This window comes from Haliotis cracherodii, unplaced genomic scaffold, assembly GCF_022045235.1.
Source record: "Haliotis cracherodii isolate W230 unplaced genomic scaffold, xgHalCrac1.p SCAF_8, whole genome shotgun sequence".
NCBI classification, from domain to species: domain Eukaryota; kingdom Metazoa; phylum Mollusca; class Gastropoda; order Lepetellida; family Haliotidae; genus Haliotis; species Haliotis cracherodii.
In genome coordinates this window covers 45,354,398-45,378,047 of record NW_027266341.1, presented here as the reverse complement: position 1 = coordinate 45,378,047, position 23,650 = coordinate 45,354,398, and the positions used below count along the sequence as shown (strand labels likewise).

Sequence of the window (23,650 nt, the reverse complement as noted above, 5' to 3'; positions counted from 1 at the left end):
CCCCTGCACCACGTTTTGAAGATGTTGTTGATGTCATATATAGGCGATAGCCATGCCAAAACTTTTAGTGTTCTTGATTGTGCTAGTGGCTTTTGGCATGTACCACTCCATCCAGATACAAATCACAAGTCGGCCTTCATTACACCTGATGGTGTTTTTGAATGGAATCACCTCCCTTTTGGCCTAATAATGCACCTATGGCATTTCAGCAAATCATTTCAGGCACAGAAAGAAATGAATTGGCGTTACATATTAATATATGTAGACAAGTCACCTACTTAGGCATATCTTCAGCAAAGACATCTATGTCGATCCTTCAAAAATAGATTCAGACATGCAGATCCTACCCCCCATTTCTTAGGTTTGGCCTACTATTATCGCAAATTTGTAGCAAATTTGGCATCGCCTCCCCTATATACAACTTTCTGATAAAAAGACGTATCTTTAGAATAGTTCTTTTAGAATAGTTCAACAGCCCCCAACTTTGCATGTCCCCACCAAAACAAACCCTTCATCCTCACAACTGATCCATCTCAAGCTGCAATAGGGTACAGACACGGACTTGTATAAATAGGTCCGTGGGTACAGATTAGGCCAACGTGATTCTTGTAATGATGTTGCTAATTCATGTCTTTTGACAATACACGTATCTTCCTTGACATTGGTCCTGTTCTGTCTGCAGGAACAAACAATGTTGGTTGGTAACGTTTCTTTTGCTCATCTTATCTATATATATTTTTGTTGTATTTTCTTCAAATACCCCCCCCCCCCCCCCCCTTGTCCTTGTTGGTTTCCTTGGAGTCGGCATCAGGAAGTAGAAATACCCCAACCACAAAGAATTTCATTCTGGCTGCTTGTGGAAATGTCGGCTGTCGGCTGTCGGCTGTAACCATAAAATCTATAGCTTCAATATCTTATTCCACGTTTACACAATTTGACTGTAAGTGAAATGAGGCCCAGTCATTTGTAGTTTTGTTTGTTTGTTTATTTTTTAACGCTGCACTCAGCAATATTCCAGATAAATGACGGCAGTCTGTAAATAATCGAGTCTGGACCAGACAATCCAGTGATTGATAGCATCGATCCACGCAGTTTGGATACATAACATATATCAACCGAGTCAGCGAGCCTGACCACCCGATCCGGTAAGTCGTCTCCATGCATGTATATCTTGAACTCATACAGAAACATCCTGCTAATACCCACCAGGATATGCCTCTAGAAGAAATATCATGGATTCGGTGTAGCATTATTCACAAGTTTGATTTTCTTCATGCAAAAATAGTCCTCTGGATAAGCGCATATTGGAGTTGTGCACATAGCGCTGGCCGAGATTTGTGCGTGACCTGTTTATTCAGGCCAAGGAGGCGGGACTAACAGTAGACAGTATACTCTGAGCATGAAAGTCGGTCAGTGTATAACCGTGTTAAGAACACACAGGCTGCCTCGCCCGAGGCAAGGCTTGCCACTGATTACGTTCAGCATAATGTAAGTTAGGATACAGGTATTCTTGTAAATATTGACATAATGTAAGTTAGGATACAGGTATTCTTGTAAATATTGACATAATGTAAGTTAGGATACAGGTATTCTTGTAAATATTGACATAATGTAAGTTAGGATACAGGTATTCTTGTAAATATTGACAAAATGTAAGTTAGGATACAGGTATTCTTGTAAATATTGACATAATGTAAGATAAGATACAGGCTTGCTTGTAAATATTGACATAATGTAAGATAAGATACAGGCTTGCTTGTAAATATTGACATAATGTAAGTTAAGATACAGGTATAATTGTAAATATTGACAAAATGAAAGTCAACATATAAGTCTGCTTGTAAGTATTGTCAAAATGTAGATTATTCCATATCATGCAATCATTCTTCTGCAAGCGTTATAATTAACTATGTACAGTGGAAAATCGATTTAAAAAGAAACTGGATAATTAGATATTTTTGTTGGGTGCCGTACATTCAATTTGTAAGTTCTGAAACCACGGTATACCAGAAAAATCTAAATATACACCAGTACTTCTAACGTCGCACATTTGTGAATACAATGTCACATTCCGTACATGGGTTCAGTGATCCGTAAACATTCAGGTACGCGTAGCTCCAGTAATGCATTCTGTACGTTCCTCGCGTGTAAAATACTGTTGAACCCTCAGTCCTGGGATAAGGGAATAATGTATACTGAACACAAAAAGTTTGGGGTCGTGACTATTTTGGGAGGTATTTTTTTTATCAAATGGTGTGCTGAGTCTTCTCTATAGACAAGGGGGCACGGGTGGCCCAGTCGTCTAAGGCGCCGCGATTCGCTGTGCAGAGTTGCGTCCCTTGGGCACGCCAGAAACCTATGATTGTGGGTTCGAATCCCGGTTCGCCCCGATTATGTTTCTAGGTTTGTCAGCACCATACCCGTGCTCGTGGGTTTCACCGAAGTGGTCAACGTCTGAGACCTGCATCACTTCGGGCTTTCCTTCCATATTAAGCTGACACGCCGTGATATAACTGGAATACTGTTAAAAGCGGCGTTAAACCCAAATCACTAACTCACTCACCCTATGGACAATCCCCAGAGATATCCATGCTGATTGTTTTGTTCAGTATACATTGTAATTACAAATGATATCATAGTTGGCTGCCTCAGTGTTATCACACTCATCCCAGGACGTTCTGTCCAAGTCTAGTAGACGCAGTTCACCTTTGATGCGTTTTGTATAGTCGACTAATATATATTAGCGCGATTTGTTTATTTGTAGGACTCGACTTTATGGCAAACTCTCCTATGTGTGGCAAACAGACATTCTCTATTGAGAGTAGTTCATTATGTGCAATAAGACGATAAATCGTAGTGTGGTGAACCTGTCGGTCTCTTGCCATTCATGTCGCCGTGTTTCCCAGCCCCAGTCATGATTGATACTCGATGACGATCGTTTGTGCCTAAAGTGTTCCTGGTTCATTCCGTGTCACTCAAAGAGTGAGTGAGTGAGTATAGTTTTATGCCGCTTTTAGCAATATTCCAGCAATATCACGGCGGGGGACAACAGAAACGGGCTTCACACATTGTACCCATGTCGGGAATCGAACCCGGGTATTCGGCGTGACGAGCGAACGCTTTAACCACTAGGCTACCCGACCGCGCCCGTCACTCAAAGAACTGTCACTTCCATGAGTACCTTTAGCACCGAACTATCCATGTTTCACGTTAAAAGCGTTCATGTTTTTCTTAGCACGTCCTCAGAAAGACACTTTCTTGCCATTTTGTTTCATGGTTATGAACAGTCTATTCAGTGGTCGAATCTAAAAACGGTGCATGAACGTTTCTAGACATGTTACTCTAGCATTCGTGCAAAAAGATCACTTTTGTAGGATACAGATAAGATCGGTAGTTACAACATGAGAAGTGCGTTTCTTCTGGTACTGAGTACACACAAAACCAACAAACCATAAAATTGATTTCACAACACACTATTTCGATGAGCTGGCAAGGACAGGTATTTCTGATCTTTTGATTAGTTCCTTCGTATAAACCTTACCTAATTGTTTAGTACAAAGATAACTGTAAATATCCTTGAGGATAACAAGATAGCAACAAAACCTAGTGTACTGGATGTTAACAAAACATTGTTTGTGTAGGCGCAGTTATGGTTTGCTTAGGTACACATTTGAAGTAACCAATGAGACTACTTCTGCCAAATACAAACTAACAAGGGTGTCTTTCCTGTCAGGTTGTCACACCTCAAGTGGCAACTGCTGGCGGAAACACTGCACCCTGTTCTGCGGCTACGTCCCATTCAGTTGTTAGCGAACGAAGTCAGTATTGGGCTCACGTCAACTTCAAATCCTGTTTTCATCTGTAAGCTTGGTATTCAGAGTGAGTATGGTCTTACGCTGCTTTAAGCAATATTCCAGCAATATCACGGCGTGGGACACCAGACATGGGCTTCACATATTGTACCCATACCGGGAATTGAACACTTTAACCACTAGGCTATCCGACCACCCCTGGTATTTAGAACCGGAAGTTGGATATATTACGTAAATGGCCGTTTTCTTCCCCATCGCCGTCTTGCATAGATGTAATTGTTTAACGCCGCACTCAGCAATATATTACAGCTGCATGGCGGCTGTCTGTAAAACATCGAGACTGCACCAGACAATCCTGTGATTGACATGAGAATCAAACTACACAATTGGGATACGATGGCATGTATCAACCAAGTCAGCGACCACCCGATCCTGTTATAGTCTATAGTCGCCTCTTACAAGCACAGGCTGTTGAAGACCAATTCTAACGGGTCGAATTGGGGTAATTGTACACCTTTACATAGGACGCTTCAAATGTATTGCATACATTTCCAACAGAATTCTACATGTTGCAATTTCTGCCTCATGTAAAAAAGAAACATTGTCTCACTGTAATAACCAACTTCTACAAGTTCATGCAATGCAATTTTTTTTAGTATATTTGAGTGAAGTAGTTGGCTGGACTGCCCTAGTATCCCCTCCGGGCATTAAAAAAAGACTGACAGAAGTTTCGTTTTGATGTCATTTAATCTCGCCAAGCTGTTGGTACAGCAGATCATTCATGCTTGACATCAGACAACATACAGCCACCACTTAACGCCCCCTAACCTGGGGAGAGTGAGGCACAAGCTCATCCTTCCATTCTGATACAGCACACAGATTATAGTCCAATGCTTACAGTAGCATGAGGCTTATCACCTGCATACAAAATCCCATATAAACGTCACGACTGTCCAGGTGATGGTCATTCAGGATAGGCCAGTGGTAACCACGGAAACCTGGCTAGATGTGGAATCTCAGTTACAGTGAAACCTGCCTAACTTTATAACAGGCAAAGTCAACATAACATACAGAATAACAGACTAACAATGTACAGAAATATGCAGCTACATATCCCCTCAGATTGGATACACATGTAGTTACCTGGAATAAACTCAAACATAACTGTTGGCATAATAAATTAATAACACAGAAAAACAAAATAAACTCCAGATGATAACGAAAGTGTTCAGATTAAAACCATGTAAGAAATTATTTTTGTTTGTTTTCAAGATTGATCAACAACATGTGAAGATGACATGAGGACAATGTCAACGTCAATTTAGAAATTCAGTCCAAAGCATCACATCATCAAACAATCCCTGCAGAAAAGACTTAATATGTAGATATAAAATAAAAAGAAAGTACTAACTCTTGCCTCGTGAAACATACATGTGAACTAGATGACAGACCACAACAGTTCAAACTTCATCCACGGTGTATCCCACAGATGTGTCTCCTATAGACCAAGGGCTGTGTCCAAGAAGACCTACTTCTCTTACCTTAAAGCAGGTTTCACTGTTCGTCACAAGAGCACCATAGAAATAACAATACAGTTTGTTCTTGAAGATGTTCCTGAAGTTGGGACTCGTTCCATCTTGTAATAACCAACTAGAGCTCAACTCGCTTCAGCCAGCAAACTTGCAGCACCCTAGTTTGATTGTGTCCAGTTGACTCAACTTAACAGCTACAATGTTGCAAGCTAATTCATGAGGAATATCCAAAAAAAGAAGAAGGCTGAACTGATTTTTTTTTACATAATGAAATGAATCATGATGACATTTACAATGTGGCAGTGCAATGAAAGTATTTTACATGATGTACATGGGGAAATTTCAGAAATAAAGAACTTCCAAAATGTTTGCCAGAGTGTTAGGTGGGATAAATGGTTGATCTTGCACAAGTTTGAGGTAAATCACATGGGTCTGCAGTCTCTCCAGGAGAACTATTCTGAACACAGCCAGGAAAGATTTACAACCAAACTCCTGACAATGGCTCTGCAAATGTAAGCCCACATGATTTATCTTTCCCCTGAGCAGGGCCGGAGTTGAGCTCTGTTAGTCGTGCACACAATCATGATATATTACAATGACACCATCATATACATTTTGTTTGACTCAGGCTCAGTCATAACCGTTCATGAAGTATCAAAATGGCTTCTATACTTACAGCTTTTCACAATATATTACTATAAGATAATTTTGACAACAGAAATGCTTGTTTTACCTGGATTCATAAGTCATGGATTTATTTGACATCAATGTCATAATGACATTCAATATCAACATTATAATCATATAATAAACATCAATATATTATTCAGGTGGTTTGTATATACATTTTCTTTGAAGACTATGTAACTAGTGATATTCAGATATCAGGAAAACATGCTTCAAGTATCTGCATTGACGACAAATAGTTCAGTTTAACATGTACTGTCTTTTCCTCGTAAAATGGCCAAACCGGTAACAAAACTATATACAACACTATGTGGCCAAATACTTAATTTCATCTACACTATGAAAACAAGCATTTCTGTGTCCATCAAGCAAATATGTACAGCCTATACAACTGAATACTTAGACTGGTCCAGAACACCATGGATCTTAGGTGTTGTCACAAAACTCTCTGCTGCCGTTTGATGCAACATGGCTTCCCACATAAACATTTGGTTTAATCAAGAGCAAAGAATGTTTGTTAGTCTACAGCCTGTAGAGTTCACAACTAAAGCCAACAGACTAATATAGTACAATATACACAATAACACATGAAAGACATTTGACTTTTTCGTGTATTTCTTTCTTTGTAGTTTTTTTTCTTCTTTTTTAAAGCATTTGTTTCATTTTTACTGACTATGCACTGTTGGTTACTGATTATTTAGTGATTATGTCAGTGGTCAGGTTGCAGCATATATGAAAATTAAAACATGTCTGCTTTTTGTATGGTGGCTTAACCTATGTGTAAAACAATCAACTTCCATTTTCAAAGACTCGAAATAAAACTGTTCAAACATTGGTTTGAGATTATACCCAATCTCCCTATGTATTAAAATGAAAGCTTTCAAGATGGAGGTAAGATAATCATAAAACATGTAAAACATATTAAACCACCATACAAGACTGCTTGCAGTAATAAAATAGTCAATAAATTGTGCTTGGAACAAGACCAATAATGTTACACAAAGAGGAATACTTTCTGCCTCTACAACAACACAGACAACACTAAATGTGCAAACTGCAGAGGTCTGGTGCAGAGGAAGGATAACTATGAACCGTCAGATATGTGACGGTTCAAGTCATCTTCTTGGCGAAACTCATTAGCCAAGTAGTTTGTGCAGAAAGCTTCTGCTTCCACACAAACTGGCTAAACGGCCTTGCACAAACAGACAGTGTCTATTTGCCAAGGTATCTATGATTGCTAATTTGCACAGATAGTCTGTACTTGAGGATACAGTTCTCCGTCAGTATCCTGGTGCATCTCTGACCCACATGAGCCCCTCAAAGATGTCGGTTTGTCAAAAGAGCAGGATTCTTCATTGTAAAGACGCTTGAATCCATCATAGAACTCCTCTTCCTCGTCACTGCCGCTGGGAGCCACCTTGCGCTTCTTCGACTTATTTCGGACAGGCACAGGCTTGAACTTATATGAAGTGACTCTCTGGCGGCGATGCTCAAGGAATTGGGCTACAACCTCTTGACACCGAATGAGATCTTGACTATCGACCTGCAATGAGACAAACTAGAATAATATATGTTGTACAGGAAGAATACTTGCCTTGGCAATCTCATCATACATGGTTTTAGAATTTTGATTAACCAACTTACAAGTAAAATCTACCTCAACATAAGGAAAGCAATGCAAGCGAGGGCTGGTTACTGCCCAGAAGAAGATCTAGTCCAAGAGCACTGTTGGCTGGCCAACATACTAACCTTGGTCATCTTCTGCAGCAAAATGATGCTAGGCAGCCATGCCGCTGTTATCTGCTCAATTTCCAAACTGATGAGAGCCAAAACGAGGCTCACAGGTCGGAAGGCAAGCAGATGATGGCAGCATAGACACGCAAACAGTTTGCGTGTAAGAATGGTCATGTGACTTGAGGGGGTCATCTGTATCAGACTGTCCAACAGGTGGGGGTGATGTCTCATCAGCACCGCATGGATCTGTCAACGAGAAAACAGAATAGTACATGATACAAACATGCTTCTATGCCTGATATGCATAAGAACAACAGAACTTGTCATGTAACAGTTTTTTTGTTTTTTGTTGTTGTTAATGCCAAACTCAGTAATATTCCAGTATTTTATAATTTCAAAATAAGTTGCTGATTTGCTAATCGAAAACACAGGCTTACTTCACAATATTTTGATGATACGCACAAGTTTTATATTTGTAGCTTATCTGTAATGTTCGTCATGTAACAGGTTTGTTTGTTTGTTTGTTTGTTGTTAATGCCACACTCAGTAACATTCCAGTCTGGACCAGACAATCCAGTGATTGATGTAACAGATAACACGACTGTGACTTCTCACCAGTGATGCACCACAACAATGTGTCCATGGTGGGGGAAACGTTTCTGTGCAACAAACAGGTGACACTGACACTAGACAATTGTGAGTACCAATGAATTATTGTGCAGATCAACAGCAATCCCAGGATTATGAATTGGTATTCAATCATTGCAAACTTATGCATCACAACATTTACAATAAGTGTAGAGTTATTAAAAAACACATCGTACATAAGACAGGTGCTCAGAGTAAAATATTGTCAAAATTAAAGCCCCACTTGTCGATCATGCAATTAATATTCGAAAGTCCGGAGTATCGACTGAAAAAATGTATGGTCAAACAGTTTGTTAATTTGCATGGTTATGCAGAGTGTAAGCTTTTGGTGTTGTGGGTATTTTACCCATGCATTTTAAAATCATTGTGTATCAGTAATTCTAGCTGGGTATTCAAATTTCTGTAACCCACCAGTTTTTACACATGTGGGATTTAAGTTAAATATTTAAAAACACTATTCATCTAGTCCCTGCAAACTGGTGTCGTGTGGGTTCGAGAGCTTTATAAGACTCGAAAATACCACGATACTTCCACAAGAGTGTGATGGCAAATGATCATGACGTAACTGTCATCATGGAGTTTGGGAAGGTTGACGGAATGCCCGTTTATAATTTCAAAATAAGTTGCTGATTTGCTAATCAAAAACGCAGGCTTACTTCACAATATTTTGATAATACGCACAAGTTTTATTTCTGTAGCTCATCTGTAATGTTAGTTGCGTATTTGATACACACAAGTTTTATTTTACTGCGTATTTCTGCATTTCTGATGTGTATTTTACGCACATACATAGCTTATCTGGAGCTCTGGTTATGCGATAAAAATGATAAGTAGAGTATTGACATGACTGTACATCATTGTAATTCCGCAAGTTCAGTTAGTAAAACTTTGCTAAAAGCATGCAGAGATGTTTACAAATCCTTAGCAAAACAACACAATTAATTTGATAGTCATCACAGCCTTAGTCACAATCTATTCTTTTAACAAGTTTAAGGATAGCAGGAAGCTTAGGTATATCACTGTGACAGGTCTTTCATGCAAACTCACTTATCCACTTTGTGAAAACATACTAGTATCAATTATCTGTCTACTAGCCCTACTGAGGCTTCAGATGAGTAGAAATTCAAACTGAAACTTACAATGTGAAGAAAGTTGATGGCTGTGACATGCTTCGGATTCCAGCCGAGCTTGTTGAGAATTATTGCTTCCATACGGAGAACTTCCGACACGGAGCAGCCACACTCACTCTGCCTCACAAGATCCAGGGTGCTGGGGATCATCTGCAACATCAAGCCATCCATCAGTTAAACACAACTTGGCAGCCAATAGTTGGTTGCACAGATAGCTTTCCTGGTCATGAGATCCAGTATCCATTATGCAGTAAGAGGCATTTACAGCCTGCACATATACACCTTTTTGTTCTTGTTTTTCCAAAATTGAATTACTTCATTCCCCAAAATAGCAAACATTTCTTTTCAAACAAAAAATACGCAGAAGCAATATTTTCTGGAAGGTTTAAGATATGAAGGCAATTTTAAGTCCATGTATTAAGAAACAAAGTATATTAATCCAAGCATAAATATGACTGCAGATATGACACTAACCTCATCTTCTTCCAGTGTTTTGGCAGCTATATAGAAACAGCTGACTGAGACACAGTGCAGATACTTGGGGCGAACCTGGACATAAAGAAACATGACTCTTCACAACAATTACTCCCTATGAAATAAAGCATAGTCAATTGTGAAGGAGGTCAATGGCACGGCAATTTGAAAATGGTCTTAATGTAAAACATGTAATGGAGAGAGAAATGATGAACATGAAAATCAGTTTCAAATGCACATGGACTTCATTTGCTGAACAATTTGTCACTAATGAGCGTTACAAAATTGACATGGAAAGATACATTTCATTTATGTGGAAAACGGAAAACAAATACATTCAAAACTTTGTAGATCCTTGGAACTGACCATACTAATTCTGTCTGATTTTATTTTCTGAAGCTATACGTATCTGCAACTTGCCTTAACAAGTTGAAGAAACCGGTCCAGGATGGATACAGCCAAGTTGAAAGTTTCGGGCATGAAGTGAAACTTAGAGTTGAGGAACACCAACCATGATGCCTTCTCATCCCTCTGCCCTCCACTCAGCTCCTGTAATGTACAAAAACCTTATGCTTATATTCAGATCCTGTAACGTACAAATACCTTATGCTTATATTCAGCTCCTGTAACATACAAATGCCTTATGCTTATATTCAGCTCCTGTAACATACAAATGCCTTATGCTTATATTCAGCTCCTGTAACATACAAATGCCTTATGCTTATAATCAGCTCCTGTAACATACAAATACCTTTATCATGCTTACATTCAGCCCTTGTAACGTACAAATACATTATCATGCTTATATTCAGCTCCTGTAACGTACAAATGCCTTATCATGCTTATATTCAGCTCCTGTAAAGTACAAATACCTTATCATGCTTATATTCAGCTCCTGTAACGTACAAAAACCTTATGCTTAAATTCAGCTCCCGTAACGTACAAATACCTTATCATTCTTATATTCAGCTCCTGTAACATACAAATGCCTTATGCTTATACCCAGCTCATGTAAAGTACAGATGCCTGATGGTTATATTCAGCTCCTGTAACATACAAATGGCTTATCATGCTTATATTCAGCTCCCGTAACATTGATGCCTTATGCTTATATTCAGCTCCTGTAATGTACAGATGCCTTATCATGCTTATATTCAGTCCCTGCAACATACAGATGCCTTATGCTCATATTCAGCTCCTGTAACGCATAGATGCCTTATCATGCTCAGTGTTCGTGTTACCATTCTGGCCATTCTGAGCATAAATAAGTGTGTGGTTAAAATCTTTAAGTCTCAGTTTTTATGTGTGTACACAAAACATCTTTGAAATCTTCATAGATTAGCCACTTGACTCTTTCAACACCAGTCAACCAGGAGCTTTATCTGCTGTGACACCAAGTTCCCCGAGACTCTTGTGTGATAGATGAAGCCAACATTTATCAAGGAAAATATCTGCTTGTAAAACATTAGTCCTGCACCATGACTGTGGAATATATATATTTTGTGAAAACAACACCAATCTAGAAACGTATACAAAAGCAAGTCAAGCCAGCTCTAGCTAGGAAATAAGCAAAGGGGAAATTATATATTTATTTTTAGAGTCGAGAAGGGTATTTTGTAATATAAGATTTCATAGACTAAATGTTAGTCTTGTAAAACATCTTTACAACTACATGTAATACACCATTTGAAAGGTCTAATCCTACTGTTTATACATATTTATGTTTATCACATTATTTAAATAAAGTATTTACAACTTAAGTAAGTTGTAAATAAAAACAAATGTAAGCTAACACATTCAAACGTCCAGATTGAGGAACAATGAAGGGTAAATTTGACGATTCTTGTCAAATATAAACATATAAAATCCACTTACCTATTTCTTTTTTATTTTCATTGTTTAACTGATCGGAAAAGTATTTTATAAATAATTGTAAATAGTATCTGTCATCACCAATTTCTCGATACCTGCGGCTGTCAGTAACATGAAGAAATACGTCCGTTTTTGAAGCTTCGTATTAGAAAGTTTATTTTTCATCTACACTAACCTCGCCAAGTCTTTTCGTCGCTGTAAGTTTGTCACATGCTTTCTTGTCGATATCTGCTACGAGGGTGGTGATTGGTCAAACTAGAGTACATGACCTAAGGCTGTCAATCAAATTACAGCAATGGCACATGTGTAATCAAAGATTTTGACGAAAGCTTTTTGTTATTCTGAACGTTTCAAGCTCGCGATCTATATTAAAAACATGGAACTTCGTGGATGTATCGTTCTAGGTTAGGACCTGTGACAAAGGTTTTTCAGGCATATTGGAAACATCGTATCTGAGCCGAGAAATCGAGGCGACGAAAGCCGAGATGTCATTTGATTTACATTATAATTATACGCGATCGGACGAAAAGATTGAAATAATAACTTAGCTGTAACTTCGACAACTTATAGATATATTTTGGTTGATGTTATTTATTACTTTGTATACTAGATTTAAAGATTTGCTTGAAACGTCTTTGTTTATCTCTTTGACATTTTCGATGTGGACAGTTGTCGAAGTGTGTGTCCGAGAATTTTATTTTCAATAACATCGCGGGAAATAGTGAATCATTTAATCTTTCCATAAAAAATGATAAATTGAAATGGAATATGTATTTCAGACATTGTGAAATGTGATTGATTTAATAAATGGATGATATGACAGGTAGGTTCATAAAATTATATAGATTTACCCTTTATTTTGACGTGACTACGACATGGCTGGTCTACCGGCCTACGGTGTTGAAAGAGTATACTGGCTCTTCAAGCAAACTTTCTTGAAACCTATTTTTTTTTTTGACAAAGTTTCGGGGATGCCATTTGGACTTTAGTCCTTGACATTGACAAAATACTGTTTACAAGGTCTGCAATTGGCTTACATTTCTATTTCCGTTTTGTAAACCAATCGGCGATGCCATTACGGACACGACATGGAAGAGAAACGTCATCAGATACCTCTCAGTTTCCCGCGTTCCCAAATCTGACTTGCACCGTAACCCAGCGAATATTGGATACACATTATCACATGGGTTTTGGGAGCGAGAGACACATGAAACAAAACAACAATAAGTTATGCGTGAAGTGAACTTTTTTCAAAATAAAAAACGCGTAAGGGGACGCGTGAAGGTTGGTTTTCTTGTGTCCTATTTTTTTTTCAGTGCATATTTTTTGTATATGGGACGCCGTAAACGCAAACACTGCATGCTTATATTCAGCTCCTGTAACTCACAAATGTCTTATCATGCTTATATTCAGCTCCTGTAACATACAGATGCCTTATGCTTATATTCAGCTCCTGTAACATACAAATGCCTTATCACGCTTTTATTCAGCTCCCGTAACATACAAATGCCTTATCATGCTTATATTCAGCTCCTGTAACACATAGATGCCTTATCATGCTTATATTCAGCTCCTGTAACATACAAATGCCTTATCATGCTTTAATTCAGCTCCTGTAACACACAGATGCCTTATGCTTATATTCAGCTCCTGTAACTCACAAATGCCTTATCATGCTTATATTCAGCTCCTGTAACATACAGATGCCTTATCATGCTTATATTCAGCTCCTGTAACATACAGATGCCTTATGCTTATATTCAGCTCCTGTAACGCATAGATGCCTTACGCTTATATTCAGCTCCTATAACTCACAAATGTATTATCATGCTTATATTCAGCTCCTGTAACGTACAAATGTCTTATCATGCTTATACTCAGCTCCTGTAACGTACAGATGCCTTATAATGTTTATATTTGTGTCCTTGAGGCAAGAGTGTCCACAAGTCTGCGAGCCTATTTAAAAGCCTAGTTTCTACCCTTGCCATTTCAAGCTTACTTTTTTGTGTGTCTACAGATATGTAGCAATAGAATTTAGTCGCCACAAGATATTTTTCTAGGTAATCATTTGGCTTCCTCTGAATTTTAGACAGTAGACAAACTGAAATTTAGGTCACATAGGCTACCGTTTTAGTCGCAACTTTGAGGCCTGATATGGGTTAATTAATTCATGAACTGTTCTAATTAATAAAATGTATCAATAGTTCAAGCTTCAAATGAGTCTACACCTCAATACAAATTACAGTATGGTTATAATGTTGCTTTTAGCAATATTCCAGCAATATCACGACGGGGGACACCAGAATGGTCTTCACACATTTTACCCACGTCGGGAATCGAACACGGGTTTTTGGCGTGACGAGCAAACGCTTTAACCACTAAGCTACCGACCACCCCTCCAACAGACAAGAGCTGACTTCTGAAGGACAAAACCCTAAAAGGTAAAGTGACTAAAGTCATCTGCAGCTGGGAGGCAACATTACTATAATGTAAGCCATAAGCATAAAGCACTTCCAATTGGTTTCCATGATGAGGAAAGAAAGTATAAGCAGACTCTTTAAGCTGGCTTCATCATCATGATAATGGTGGTAGGGTAAAATGAGTTCAGTGATTATTGTGTACCTCTGAAGTTGCTTTGTATGAAACTGGCTTCCATTGTTCCTGTTCCTTGTTCAAGGCTTCCCCCAGCATCTGCACAAGGTGCCTAGCATCCAAACCACTGTGAAGCAGCATCTCCTCCCCCCACGATGCACCACGATACCTGAAACCATATACAGTGAGGCTGACCAACTCATATAAGACCAAGCATTAACAAGGCAAAACATTCAAAATATGAATTACTGAATGAAAATTTTTTTTTTTGTATGAACAGGACTCAAAACGTATCATTTAGACTCCCATAAATACCTGTTTGTGTAAAAAGATTAAGGATGGAATTTACAATTGTTTTTTTTCTAATCACTTGTTATGGGACCAAATCTCATATCATTAATACAATGACACTGACTTGGTACTATCACATACATGAAGGATTCTATTGAAACATTAACATGTATGAATGTGTAAAATTGTGGCATGGGGTCATGTTTTCACACAATTCGCCAAACAAATAATTGTCCTCTATTAATAAAAATATCAAACCCTTTAACAGCCCATCCATTCAGATACATTATCAGCACAAGAACTTTGGAAGACTAAAGAGTTACCTTTTTTTCCCCCAACCCGTTTTTCTATCATATTACCTATGTACTCAACAGGTTTATAATGAAAAAGGGTGGGGAACGAAAGGTATTATATCCAAGGGCTACTATAATCGAAAAGACAATATTCATTCCCGCTACCAAACGAGTATCCCAAAAAATTAACTTAGAAAACCGCCAAACTGTAGATCGAGATCGTTGTAGAGCAGTTGAAACATGAACCCTCGACAATTTTTTCTACGAACACAATGAAACTTCTAATGAAGTTAGAGCAATGCCAGCATCCCGATAGCCCAATCAAACGAAATCACGTATGTCAAATTTGACTGGATACATGACACCCAGGAAATGACAGCGTTCCCAATTATCCCTCCCGTTTGTATACACGCCGTGAAAGAAATATTAACCACGTCCAAAGTATGTATGTGTGTGTACACAATCGTGGTCAATGGTAAAATATATATCGAAAATTCAACGAATATTCAATCTGATATTGACCTTGGGAAATCCATGGTCGCCATTGTGAAATTCCGCTTCCTATGGAAATTGTGAAAGCAAATACCGATAAATGCTCGATTATAAAGGAATCAAAATTACCCCATGTCCATACCTCCTATACGACATATCATATGAGTTAATTAATGTATTCACTTGACAAAGAACCAATGAGTTACAGGGCATTTCTAATGTGAGCCAAGGAATCTCTATCTAGGTCACAAAGCGCTGAACTGTCAAAATCAACCGAGTGTCCCTACAACTCAGAAAAATGTAAAATATTACGTACCTGACAAAGACCCGGGGACAGTTTTGGAAGAAAGGACGCTCCCTGGTCCATAAACGTTGGTTGCGTTACATTTATTGTCTCTGTACCCCCATAATTCTGTGTTTTCGAAACAAAAATGAAGAGAAAGATATTCCACTTTCCAGATCGTTCCGTTTGTGTTCTAAAATTAGATCTCAACCGGATGATCACAAACCACAATATATCCCTACGCTGGTTGTCACAGCGGTACACGCCGTTTCACATTCCTGAGAAACACTACATGCAATGAAGTAACATATATTGGTATCGTTGTATATCATCAACAATCAATCTTAGAAACATATATGCACTTGAGATGGATCTCATCACAGAACTATACTTTTTGCGTAGTGTTACAGTTATGGTTGATGTCATACAGTGACTAGACCCAGAACTGTCAAAACTGGCAGGTGCCCGTTCACGGACTGTCAGTGACTACCTTTAGTTCTCAAAGGACAACGATTGAAACTTTAATTTTCGGATTCAAGGTAAACTGCACATATGTAAGTGAATTGTCAATGTTAATTGAGCTTGTTATTGTTTGTGATTTGTTTTGTATAGAGAGGTTGTTTGGGCTTTATGCAAATCTTTCGGTCATCCAATAAAAATTCACGTGTTAAGAAGGTGTCCCTGCCAAGCCAATCAACGTCTTCACTGACGGGGAAGCATTAATAGTATTGTGTTTTGTATTTATAGGAGCCAATGAAACACGTTTTTAACAAACTTAACTGACTTGCTGGACGGCCGCCAAGATTCGAAAGATTCAAGCTGTCAAACTCAGCTGGGTGACAATGGAGGTGTAGGCAGGTGTTCAAGCAGATAAGCGAAGAAAATCTTGACAGTTTTCATGCTTGGATGATAAGTCTTCATATGCGGGGTTAGATAACAAGTAGTTGTTTGTGAACCAAAGAACAATGGTCGTCCAGAGAGAAATCAAACCAAAAGACGAGATGGTGTTTACGTCTGCCAAGTCACCTGCAGACGACAACAGCCCATTTATGGATGATTTTCCTTTATTGCTGAATCATCTGAACATTCAGACTCAGGTTTCGTCAGAAAAGGTATGTGTGTGTCTACGAAAGAGATATAAGGCCTAATCGTAGTCATTCTTCCTACCATGTCCAATTTATCAAATGTTATCATGTATCCTGATCTAGACCCATCTGTGTAACTTGGTCTCTTTATCTTTGTTCGAGTCTGTGTGTATCCTACATTACAATTTCAGGAACTGCTTTTAAATTTTCAGTAGGGCGTTTTGGATGAACAATGTTTTAGTAGATTCTTAACTTTTTCTGAGCATAGTTTGTGGAGCAATGTTCTTGTAGAAGGTGTGAGTAATTTGTAATATGGGCTTCTAAATTTCTATGATTTGCATAGACCTAGGCCGAGATGACTCAAAAACACAAATTATGTTGATGTTGTGCTTTCTAGCAACCTTTCATGTGTTGGGTATTTAGTATCTTACCATATGCTTTACTTTTTGTAATATCTAATTTAATTTGCTTGCATTGCGGTTTCAGCTTTCTGAGATATACATGAAGCTTCAAGAAACAATGAAAACATTGCAAGTGGATCCTCCAGCCTTGGTAAACAATACTGTTTGTTTTTAAGGAAATGTTTATGATGCCACAAAAATATGTAATTTGTTTATACCACCTTGTACTTCAGTAATATTTACTAGCCTACATACCATTGATTATCGATTAAATTCATCTCTTATTATAATTTATGTTTATTCACTTGAATTTTATTATGGTAAAAGGGGATTCAGATCAGTTCATTGTCAAGGACATTGACTGATAAAGTTTGGTAATGATACAGAAGAATGTCCTATGAAATGTTGAAAAAGCCATGAAAAGTCCATAAAGCACTTGACTCCGAGTATGGTTAAAAAAAAAAAAAATTTGTTGGGAACAGTGTGTGACACTTACATTAGTATGTTGGCTACAGTGTAGTGAACTTTCTTAGGGACCAGTGGAATGGTGTCCCAGTGCTCTTGCTTCATTTTAAGGTGCTGTTCTTTACTTTTCCAATTGGGTGAACAATGATCTTAGAATCGCTGTTAGCTCAGCTTACTAGACTGAACATCATCTGACTAGACTCAGGCTTCAGACTAGTGACTAAAGTTGCAGACTGTTGTAACAGTTATGAACAACCAAGTCACTGAGTGTGATAACCTGATCCAAAATAGACAACTCTTTCAACAGGCATAGGTTACTTTGATCAATTCTATCCCTTATTTAAGGGATTACAAAAAGATAGCAATTTTCATTTTGGTGCTGGAAACAAATTGAGTCACACCTTTCAAATAGTCCAAACTATTGAAAGCTTAGGATAGCCATTTCCCAGAAAATATAGTATTTAGTCCATAATTTATTTCAGTCAGCTATTAACATGGGTAATGTAACATTTATGGTAATTTTAATGCTACATTAACAGCTAGTATGAAGGCTACATTAATAATGGATGACCAGGTTGTTGGATTTAACTCATGGTGTCTGCCTCAGCCACCACATGTCTTTATCAATATCATGCTTTTGTCTGTAGAAATGGAGTAAGATAACTTCTTTAAATTCTTTTACAAATTCTTCATGATTTGAATTTTGTATTAACAGAAAAGAAGTGGTATGGATCTGAGATTGAGAGCTGTCACTATTATTCAATGTCTCCATCTGTTCTTTGGTGGGACTAGCGATGTGTTTGCAACATCCATTAGCGTCTTGGACTCTTTCATGTCTCTCGTCCGAGTAAGTCTCATTTTGAAACTATCTTAGAGTAAAGACATTTAATTTAACATTTTTATAAGAATTCTAATTATAAAGACAATATATTTTGTGCCTTCCTATATGTATGATTTTTCATGTTTAAGTCCATGAAACATTGGGTTAATGTTTGATTCAAGTCCCCTTGTTTAATATCTTTTGACTTTAGGTTCCTGAACAATGCTCATGATAGGCGTTTATATTGACTGGTTTAACCTCTAAGTAGTGCTTAGTAGTACTTGTGTTTGTATTGACAGTGTTTGAATAATACCAAAGTGATGCGTCATGGTATTTGTCTCTACAGGTTCAGGAGAAGTACCTGTCATGTGTTGCAGCCGCTTGTTTTTTCATTTCATCCAAAGTGCATTTAGAAGAAGAGGTAATGCTTTCAGTTCTACATACAGTTTATTTTATTTTTTTCAATTTCATTACCTGATGTCTTCGAACCTTGCCATAGTAAAATGTAGAACAATGATTCTTTCCAAAAGACATGAGGAGCAAAATGTGCAATGTTAGTTACCGGGTAATTAAGATTCAGAACCAAATAGTTATATGTAACGGGCTAATGGACATGGCTCCCCAAAGTGTGAATATTTATCTGTCTGTATTGTGGACTTGACTGAACCTAAGACTGGTAAATAAATGTTTTGATGCAGGTATGGCAGGAAGAAGCAGAGACCATTTATCCTGTTATTTATGAATGGTCTTTGACAAAAGGTTTGTAATCTTATGTCACTTTTGTTTCTTAGTTCACTAGATGATTTTACTTCGGTTATTGTCTTGAAACTAAATAAAATACCTTTATTACAGGAAATTCCAAGTGGCAGTGAACTTGCTTATTTACATGGCAACAAGTGGACATCGTCGGATCTCTGCAGGATGGAGGTTGTCATTCTACAAAAACTCAAATGGGATATTCCAAAAACCAACTACCTCACTTTCCTTAGACTGTTTGAAAAACTGTTTGCTCAATTGCATCATACATCTCTCTGTCTTGACAATCTCATCCATATGGCCGAAAGCTTCACCAAGCTAGATGACAGTACAGTATTCAAGGTATGGTTATAATGATTAATAGAACGATCAATTGATGGCAACTCTTCATGGCCCTATAGGTGTGTTACAATACCAAAATACCCATTCCTAGCTTTCAAACCATGCTGGATTAAGTAAGACATAAAACACATAATAAAAAAAATACTCCAATAAGTGCTCATAATTCTCACTTTGTACAAGTTTGTTTAATTTGTAATAAAGCACATTGTCTTTACATGGCTAAGTGATTAGTTTATCCTGCAATTGCACCAGATGAAGAGAACAAACATTTCATTCCATCTATATACAATGCTTTGTATAGGACATGAGGAGAAACAAGCTGTAGATTGATTTATGAATAAATATTTCCAAATGTGGTCACATAAATATTTCTATTCACAGCCACCAACACTTGCCTTTTGTATACTTTGTCACATACTGGAGAAGCAAGGCAATATCTCTAATGAGACTAGACTCATTTTGATACATCTACAGTTAATATGTGATGTAAGTATTGCAGTTATATCAAATGTTATTCCATACACTTATGCGGTTGACATAAAGGATTGATTGATTTTAAATGTGGTCAATATTTACGTTGAAATTTTGATTAAAAGCTCTATTATTTAAATGAAATGGAAATTCATTCAGAATTGATGCTATTGTTATAATGGGTGTTACAATTCGCCAAGCAAGTTTTTGTTTGAGTCAATAACATTTGTTCAGATTTTAAATAAGCAAAGTCTTCAGCACCTAATAGATTGTAACGAGTCCTTTCATAATTTTCAGAGTAAAATATGCAAAAGCTTTGCTTTCATCCTGTGGTCATATAAGGTCCCAGATCTGTGTCTTGACATTAGTGTACTTACTGTATTGTAATCAAAACCTCAAGGTTCATGGTACATGTGTTTCGATAATAGCGAAGGCAGTTTCAAAGTCTTCCCAAAATTCAGCACTTTTTCAGTCATTTCTTAGACATTTTATTACTATATTTGTAGACATGGATACATTTGTTAATAGACTTATTTTCCTTCAGAATATTTTGTCAAGACCTAATAGCAGGTATTATTTCATGTAAATCTTGTGGACATTTAATGACATGACTAAACAAGTTGTTTCAATACATTATGCTCAATCTTTGCTGTAATAGATCCAAGACTCAGAGTTATTTGAATGCAAAGATCTCCTAGGCCAAAGTTTGAATGAGAGTGGGATCCAAGCCAGTCAATCAAGCCGTCCATCTGTTTGCTTCCCATTCATGAAAATACGATCAAGACCAAGTTCCGAAGGAGAAAGTGAACTTCCACCCATTACAGAAATCAGTTCTTACTAGACTATGCACAGGTAAAAATCATGCGTTTTTGAGAAATGATATTTCTGAAGGAAATAAATAATATAAACTCATTGACAGGCTAGCTGTCCTATCTTAAAAGTATCCTTTGGGCTTTAGTCAGTTACTGAAATGAGTCTGTTCCAAGTCACGAAAGTCTTATCAGCCCAACTGCATACATGAACCATTTCTTAATGCTACCATTGCCTACATTGAAACATTGTTTAGAGTCAATGGTTGCAAGACAAGAACAAGACGTTAACTGGAGCAGTTAGCACCAAAGGATCTTTTTCAGATAGCTTTTTCAATGTCTGTCCTATGTTTTCATTGGTGATGAAAGAACATGTGTTGCCATGAACTTAGCGTTTGGATTTATAATGATCTGGTTACAGATTCTCCAAGTATATAATTTTCTTTACCAATTTTTTAACATGATTTTGACATGTTAGTTTGCATTGCAATGAGTGCTTAAATTATTATCATTAAGAGTAAATGTACAGTAAGATGTTTTCTTTCACTAATTCCACCTTCTGATGTTTCAGATTACATCATCAAATCCAGAGCAAAGAAAAAAGTCAACTTGGAACATTTATCTGTTCATCATTGTCAGTGTTGTGTTTGGATACGAATTAGATCAAATATTACCCAGTGATTAATGTGGTAAAATGTACAGTAGTCCATGAGACCCTACAAAGTTGCATTTCTATTTCCTTACTGTCTGATAAGTGACTTAACCCTGGCAAAATGGTACTTGTAGAATTACTGAAACAAGACCTGCATACTAATTATTCCCCCTGTACTATACACAAGTACTATACTCCTGGTAGCTACAGTTTGATAAGATATTTATGATATTAAGTTTACTTGACATATTCAGCGATAGACACTAAGAGTAATCCACAATTTATTTCAAACTAGTAGTAGTCTTTCACCCTCTCTTTTTTCTTGGGTCTTGATGAATGTGAGCAGTTTGGTTCAGGTATTCTTAAAAAATGAATCAAATCTTTATGACTACTTCATGGTGAATCTCATTATCATTTACATCATCATTCATTGTATATTGAATCATTTCATTGACTTGTCTGTGATAAAATTGGAATACCCGCCATCAAGGTGTTCAAACAAATTGAGCTAAAACACCTTATAAAAACATTCAACACACAAATATGAGAATTTCATATAGTGTAACACATTTTAGATATGAGCTCACCTTTGTGCTTAGTTTTACCCTGGTCCTTTAAGTATAGACATGTAAAATGCATTTTGTTTAATGTTATTTTAGGTGATACACACATTCCAGTGAATAAAAGAAAAATGTTATAACTGGTCCATATTCAGTCTGTGTTCAGTCACTAAAAAGTTAGAGGTCCTTGTCATTATCCAAATTTTAACCAAATGCTCAGGGGTTCCATCAGGGCTTTCCATTATTTCTAGTACACTACTGATTTGATTAAACTTTTTTTAATGTATCACTGATGAGGCAGCTTTCTCTCATTTGTTTTTCTTTTCATTCCCAAAGAACTGCCTGTTTACCACTTTCTCAAGAAATGTGATTTAATATCAAATATATATATATTTACTCATTTCCAGTTATATGTTGCTAAAGTATCCCTGTAATTTTGAAATAGGTCTAGCACCTAAATGTTTCATCGTTTCACTACAATGATTATGATTGTTCTACTGTGGCTATTTAAATGGAAGAAAATCTCCCTTTGGATTAATATATTTAGTTCAGTTTATATAATATATTGGGGAAAAACTATTTATTGTGATTGGTAATAAAATACCTAGTCAGGAATTGTTTAATATATTTTTCTTCACACACAAAAAAGTTTAAATGGTAGCTATGTTGTGTAGTTTTTAGTCTTATTATTTAACAAAAACACACTATTTTAACACTGTACAGTACATTTCATTGAGAAGTGAAATAGATTTAATATAACTCAGTATTCATGAAAGCTTATAGCATTGTCCAAAACTTAACATACTTAAGGTGCAATAATCATGTCTGAATGTAAACATGATGTATGAAAGTTTAGCATTTATTTATTACTAGTGATTATTTATCATGTGTACATGTTTTATGATGTGAGAACAATTCCTGTCTACACATTGATTAATTTATGGACCCCACGAGGGGACTGTAATTAATGCATATGCAGTGTTTGAAGCAAAGCATGAAAATCAAGGGGTCCTTGCAATAATCCAGTATTAAAAAATATATTCTGGGGTCCCTAGATTCAATTCTATTAGAGAAAACCGCAAGGACCCCCTCACGATTTGTAAACTGACATGCATGCATTGTTATTTTTACTATTCCCGATGTTATGAGTGTAGAAAGAATCTTTGTGTAAATACAGGTGATCTTATGGCAGTTGAATGCTGAGTCCTTCATATATAATGATACATGTTCATTTAGTCCTTTTTTTACCACAATAAAATTGTATACAAATGTGATGCATTGTCTTTGTCTGCTTTGGGGTAAAGCATCACACTGGTGAACAGGTGGGAGTCGATGCACTATTTGCTGTTGCAATAGGTAGGAACTGGAAACTAAATGAATCATTCAGTCAGTGTGTATATTAATTATTTTCTCACATCTTCATTGTCTTTGATACTTACACACATGCAA

At 37.1% G+C, this 23,650-nt stretch overlaps 2 protein-coding genes across 3 annotated transcripts; one reads left to right on the top strand and one right to left on the bottom strand.

The window, feature by feature from the left end:
• Positions 1-4,546: 4,546 nt before the first annotated feature.
• On the bottom strand, positions 4,547-16,034 carry LOC139449449 (cyclin-I-like). Its single transcript, XM_071230849.1, has 7 exons — positions 15,874-16,034; positions 14,512-14,650; positions 10,438-10,566; positions 10,018-10,092; positions 9,553-9,693; positions 7,781-8,011; positions 4,547-7,574 (listed from the first exon to the last, which is right to left on the bottom strand). Exons 2-7 carry the CDS (start codon positions 14,620-14,622, stop codon positions 7,269-7,271), a joined length of 993 nt encoding a protein of 330 aa, XP_071086950.1. The 5' UTR covers positions 14,623-14,650; positions 15,874-16,034; the 3' UTR covers positions 4,547-7,268.
• Positions 16,035-16,285: 251 nt separating this feature from the next.
• On the top strand, positions 16,286-23,441 carry LOC139449717 (cyclin-G2-like). 2 transcript variants are annotated; one of them, XM_071231230.1, is made up of 9 exons: positions 16,286-16,379; positions 16,588-16,952; positions 17,412-17,477; positions 18,507-18,638; positions 18,958-19,032; positions 19,464-19,709; positions 20,091-20,195; positions 20,839-21,032; positions 21,561-23,441. In XM_071231230.1, exons 2-8 carry the CDS (start codon positions 16,806-16,808, stop codon positions 21,019-21,021), a joined length of 954 nt encoding a protein of 317 aa, XP_071087331.1. In that variant the 5' UTR covers positions 16,286-16,379; positions 16,588-16,805; the 3' UTR covers positions 21,022-21,032; positions 21,561-23,441. The 2 variants fall into 2 exon arrangements, with proteins under 2 accessions (XP_071087331.1, XP_071087330.1); XM_071231229.1 differs by having other exon boundaries at positions 16,286-16,394.
• The last annotated feature ends 209 nt before the right edge of the window (positions 23,442-23,650 follow it).

What these genes read in the sequence shown, in the direction of transcription:
- LOC139449717 (XM_071231230.1), top strand. Translation starts at nt 16,806, where the DNA reads ATGGTCGTCCAGAGAGAAATCAAACCAAAAGACGAGATGGTGTTTACG. An exon ending in CTTTCATGTCTCTCGTCCGA is followed by an intron (nt 18,639 to 18,957) that starts GTAAGTCTCATT and finishes TTGTCTCTACAG; the next exon opens with GTTCAGGAGAAGTACCTGTC. An exon ending in ATCTACAGTTAATATGTGAT is followed by an intron (nt 20,196 to 20,838) that starts GTAAGTATTGCA and finishes TTGCTGTAATAG; the next exon opens with ATCCAAGACTCAGAGTTATT.
- LOC139449449 (XM_071230849.1), bottom strand. Translation starts at nt 14,622, where the DNA reads ATGCTGCTTCACAGTGGTTTGGATGCTAGGCACCTTGTGCAGATGCTG. An exon ending in CATACAAAGCAACTTCAGAG is followed by an intron (nt 10,567 to 14,511) that starts GTACACAATAAT and finishes TGTACATTACAG; the next exon opens with GAGCTGAGTGGAGGGCAGAG. An exon ending in CCATCAACTTTCTTCACATT is followed by an intron (nt 8,012 to 9,552) that starts GTAAGTTTCAGT and finishes TCTCGTTGACAG; the next exon opens with ATCCATGCGGTGCTGATGAG.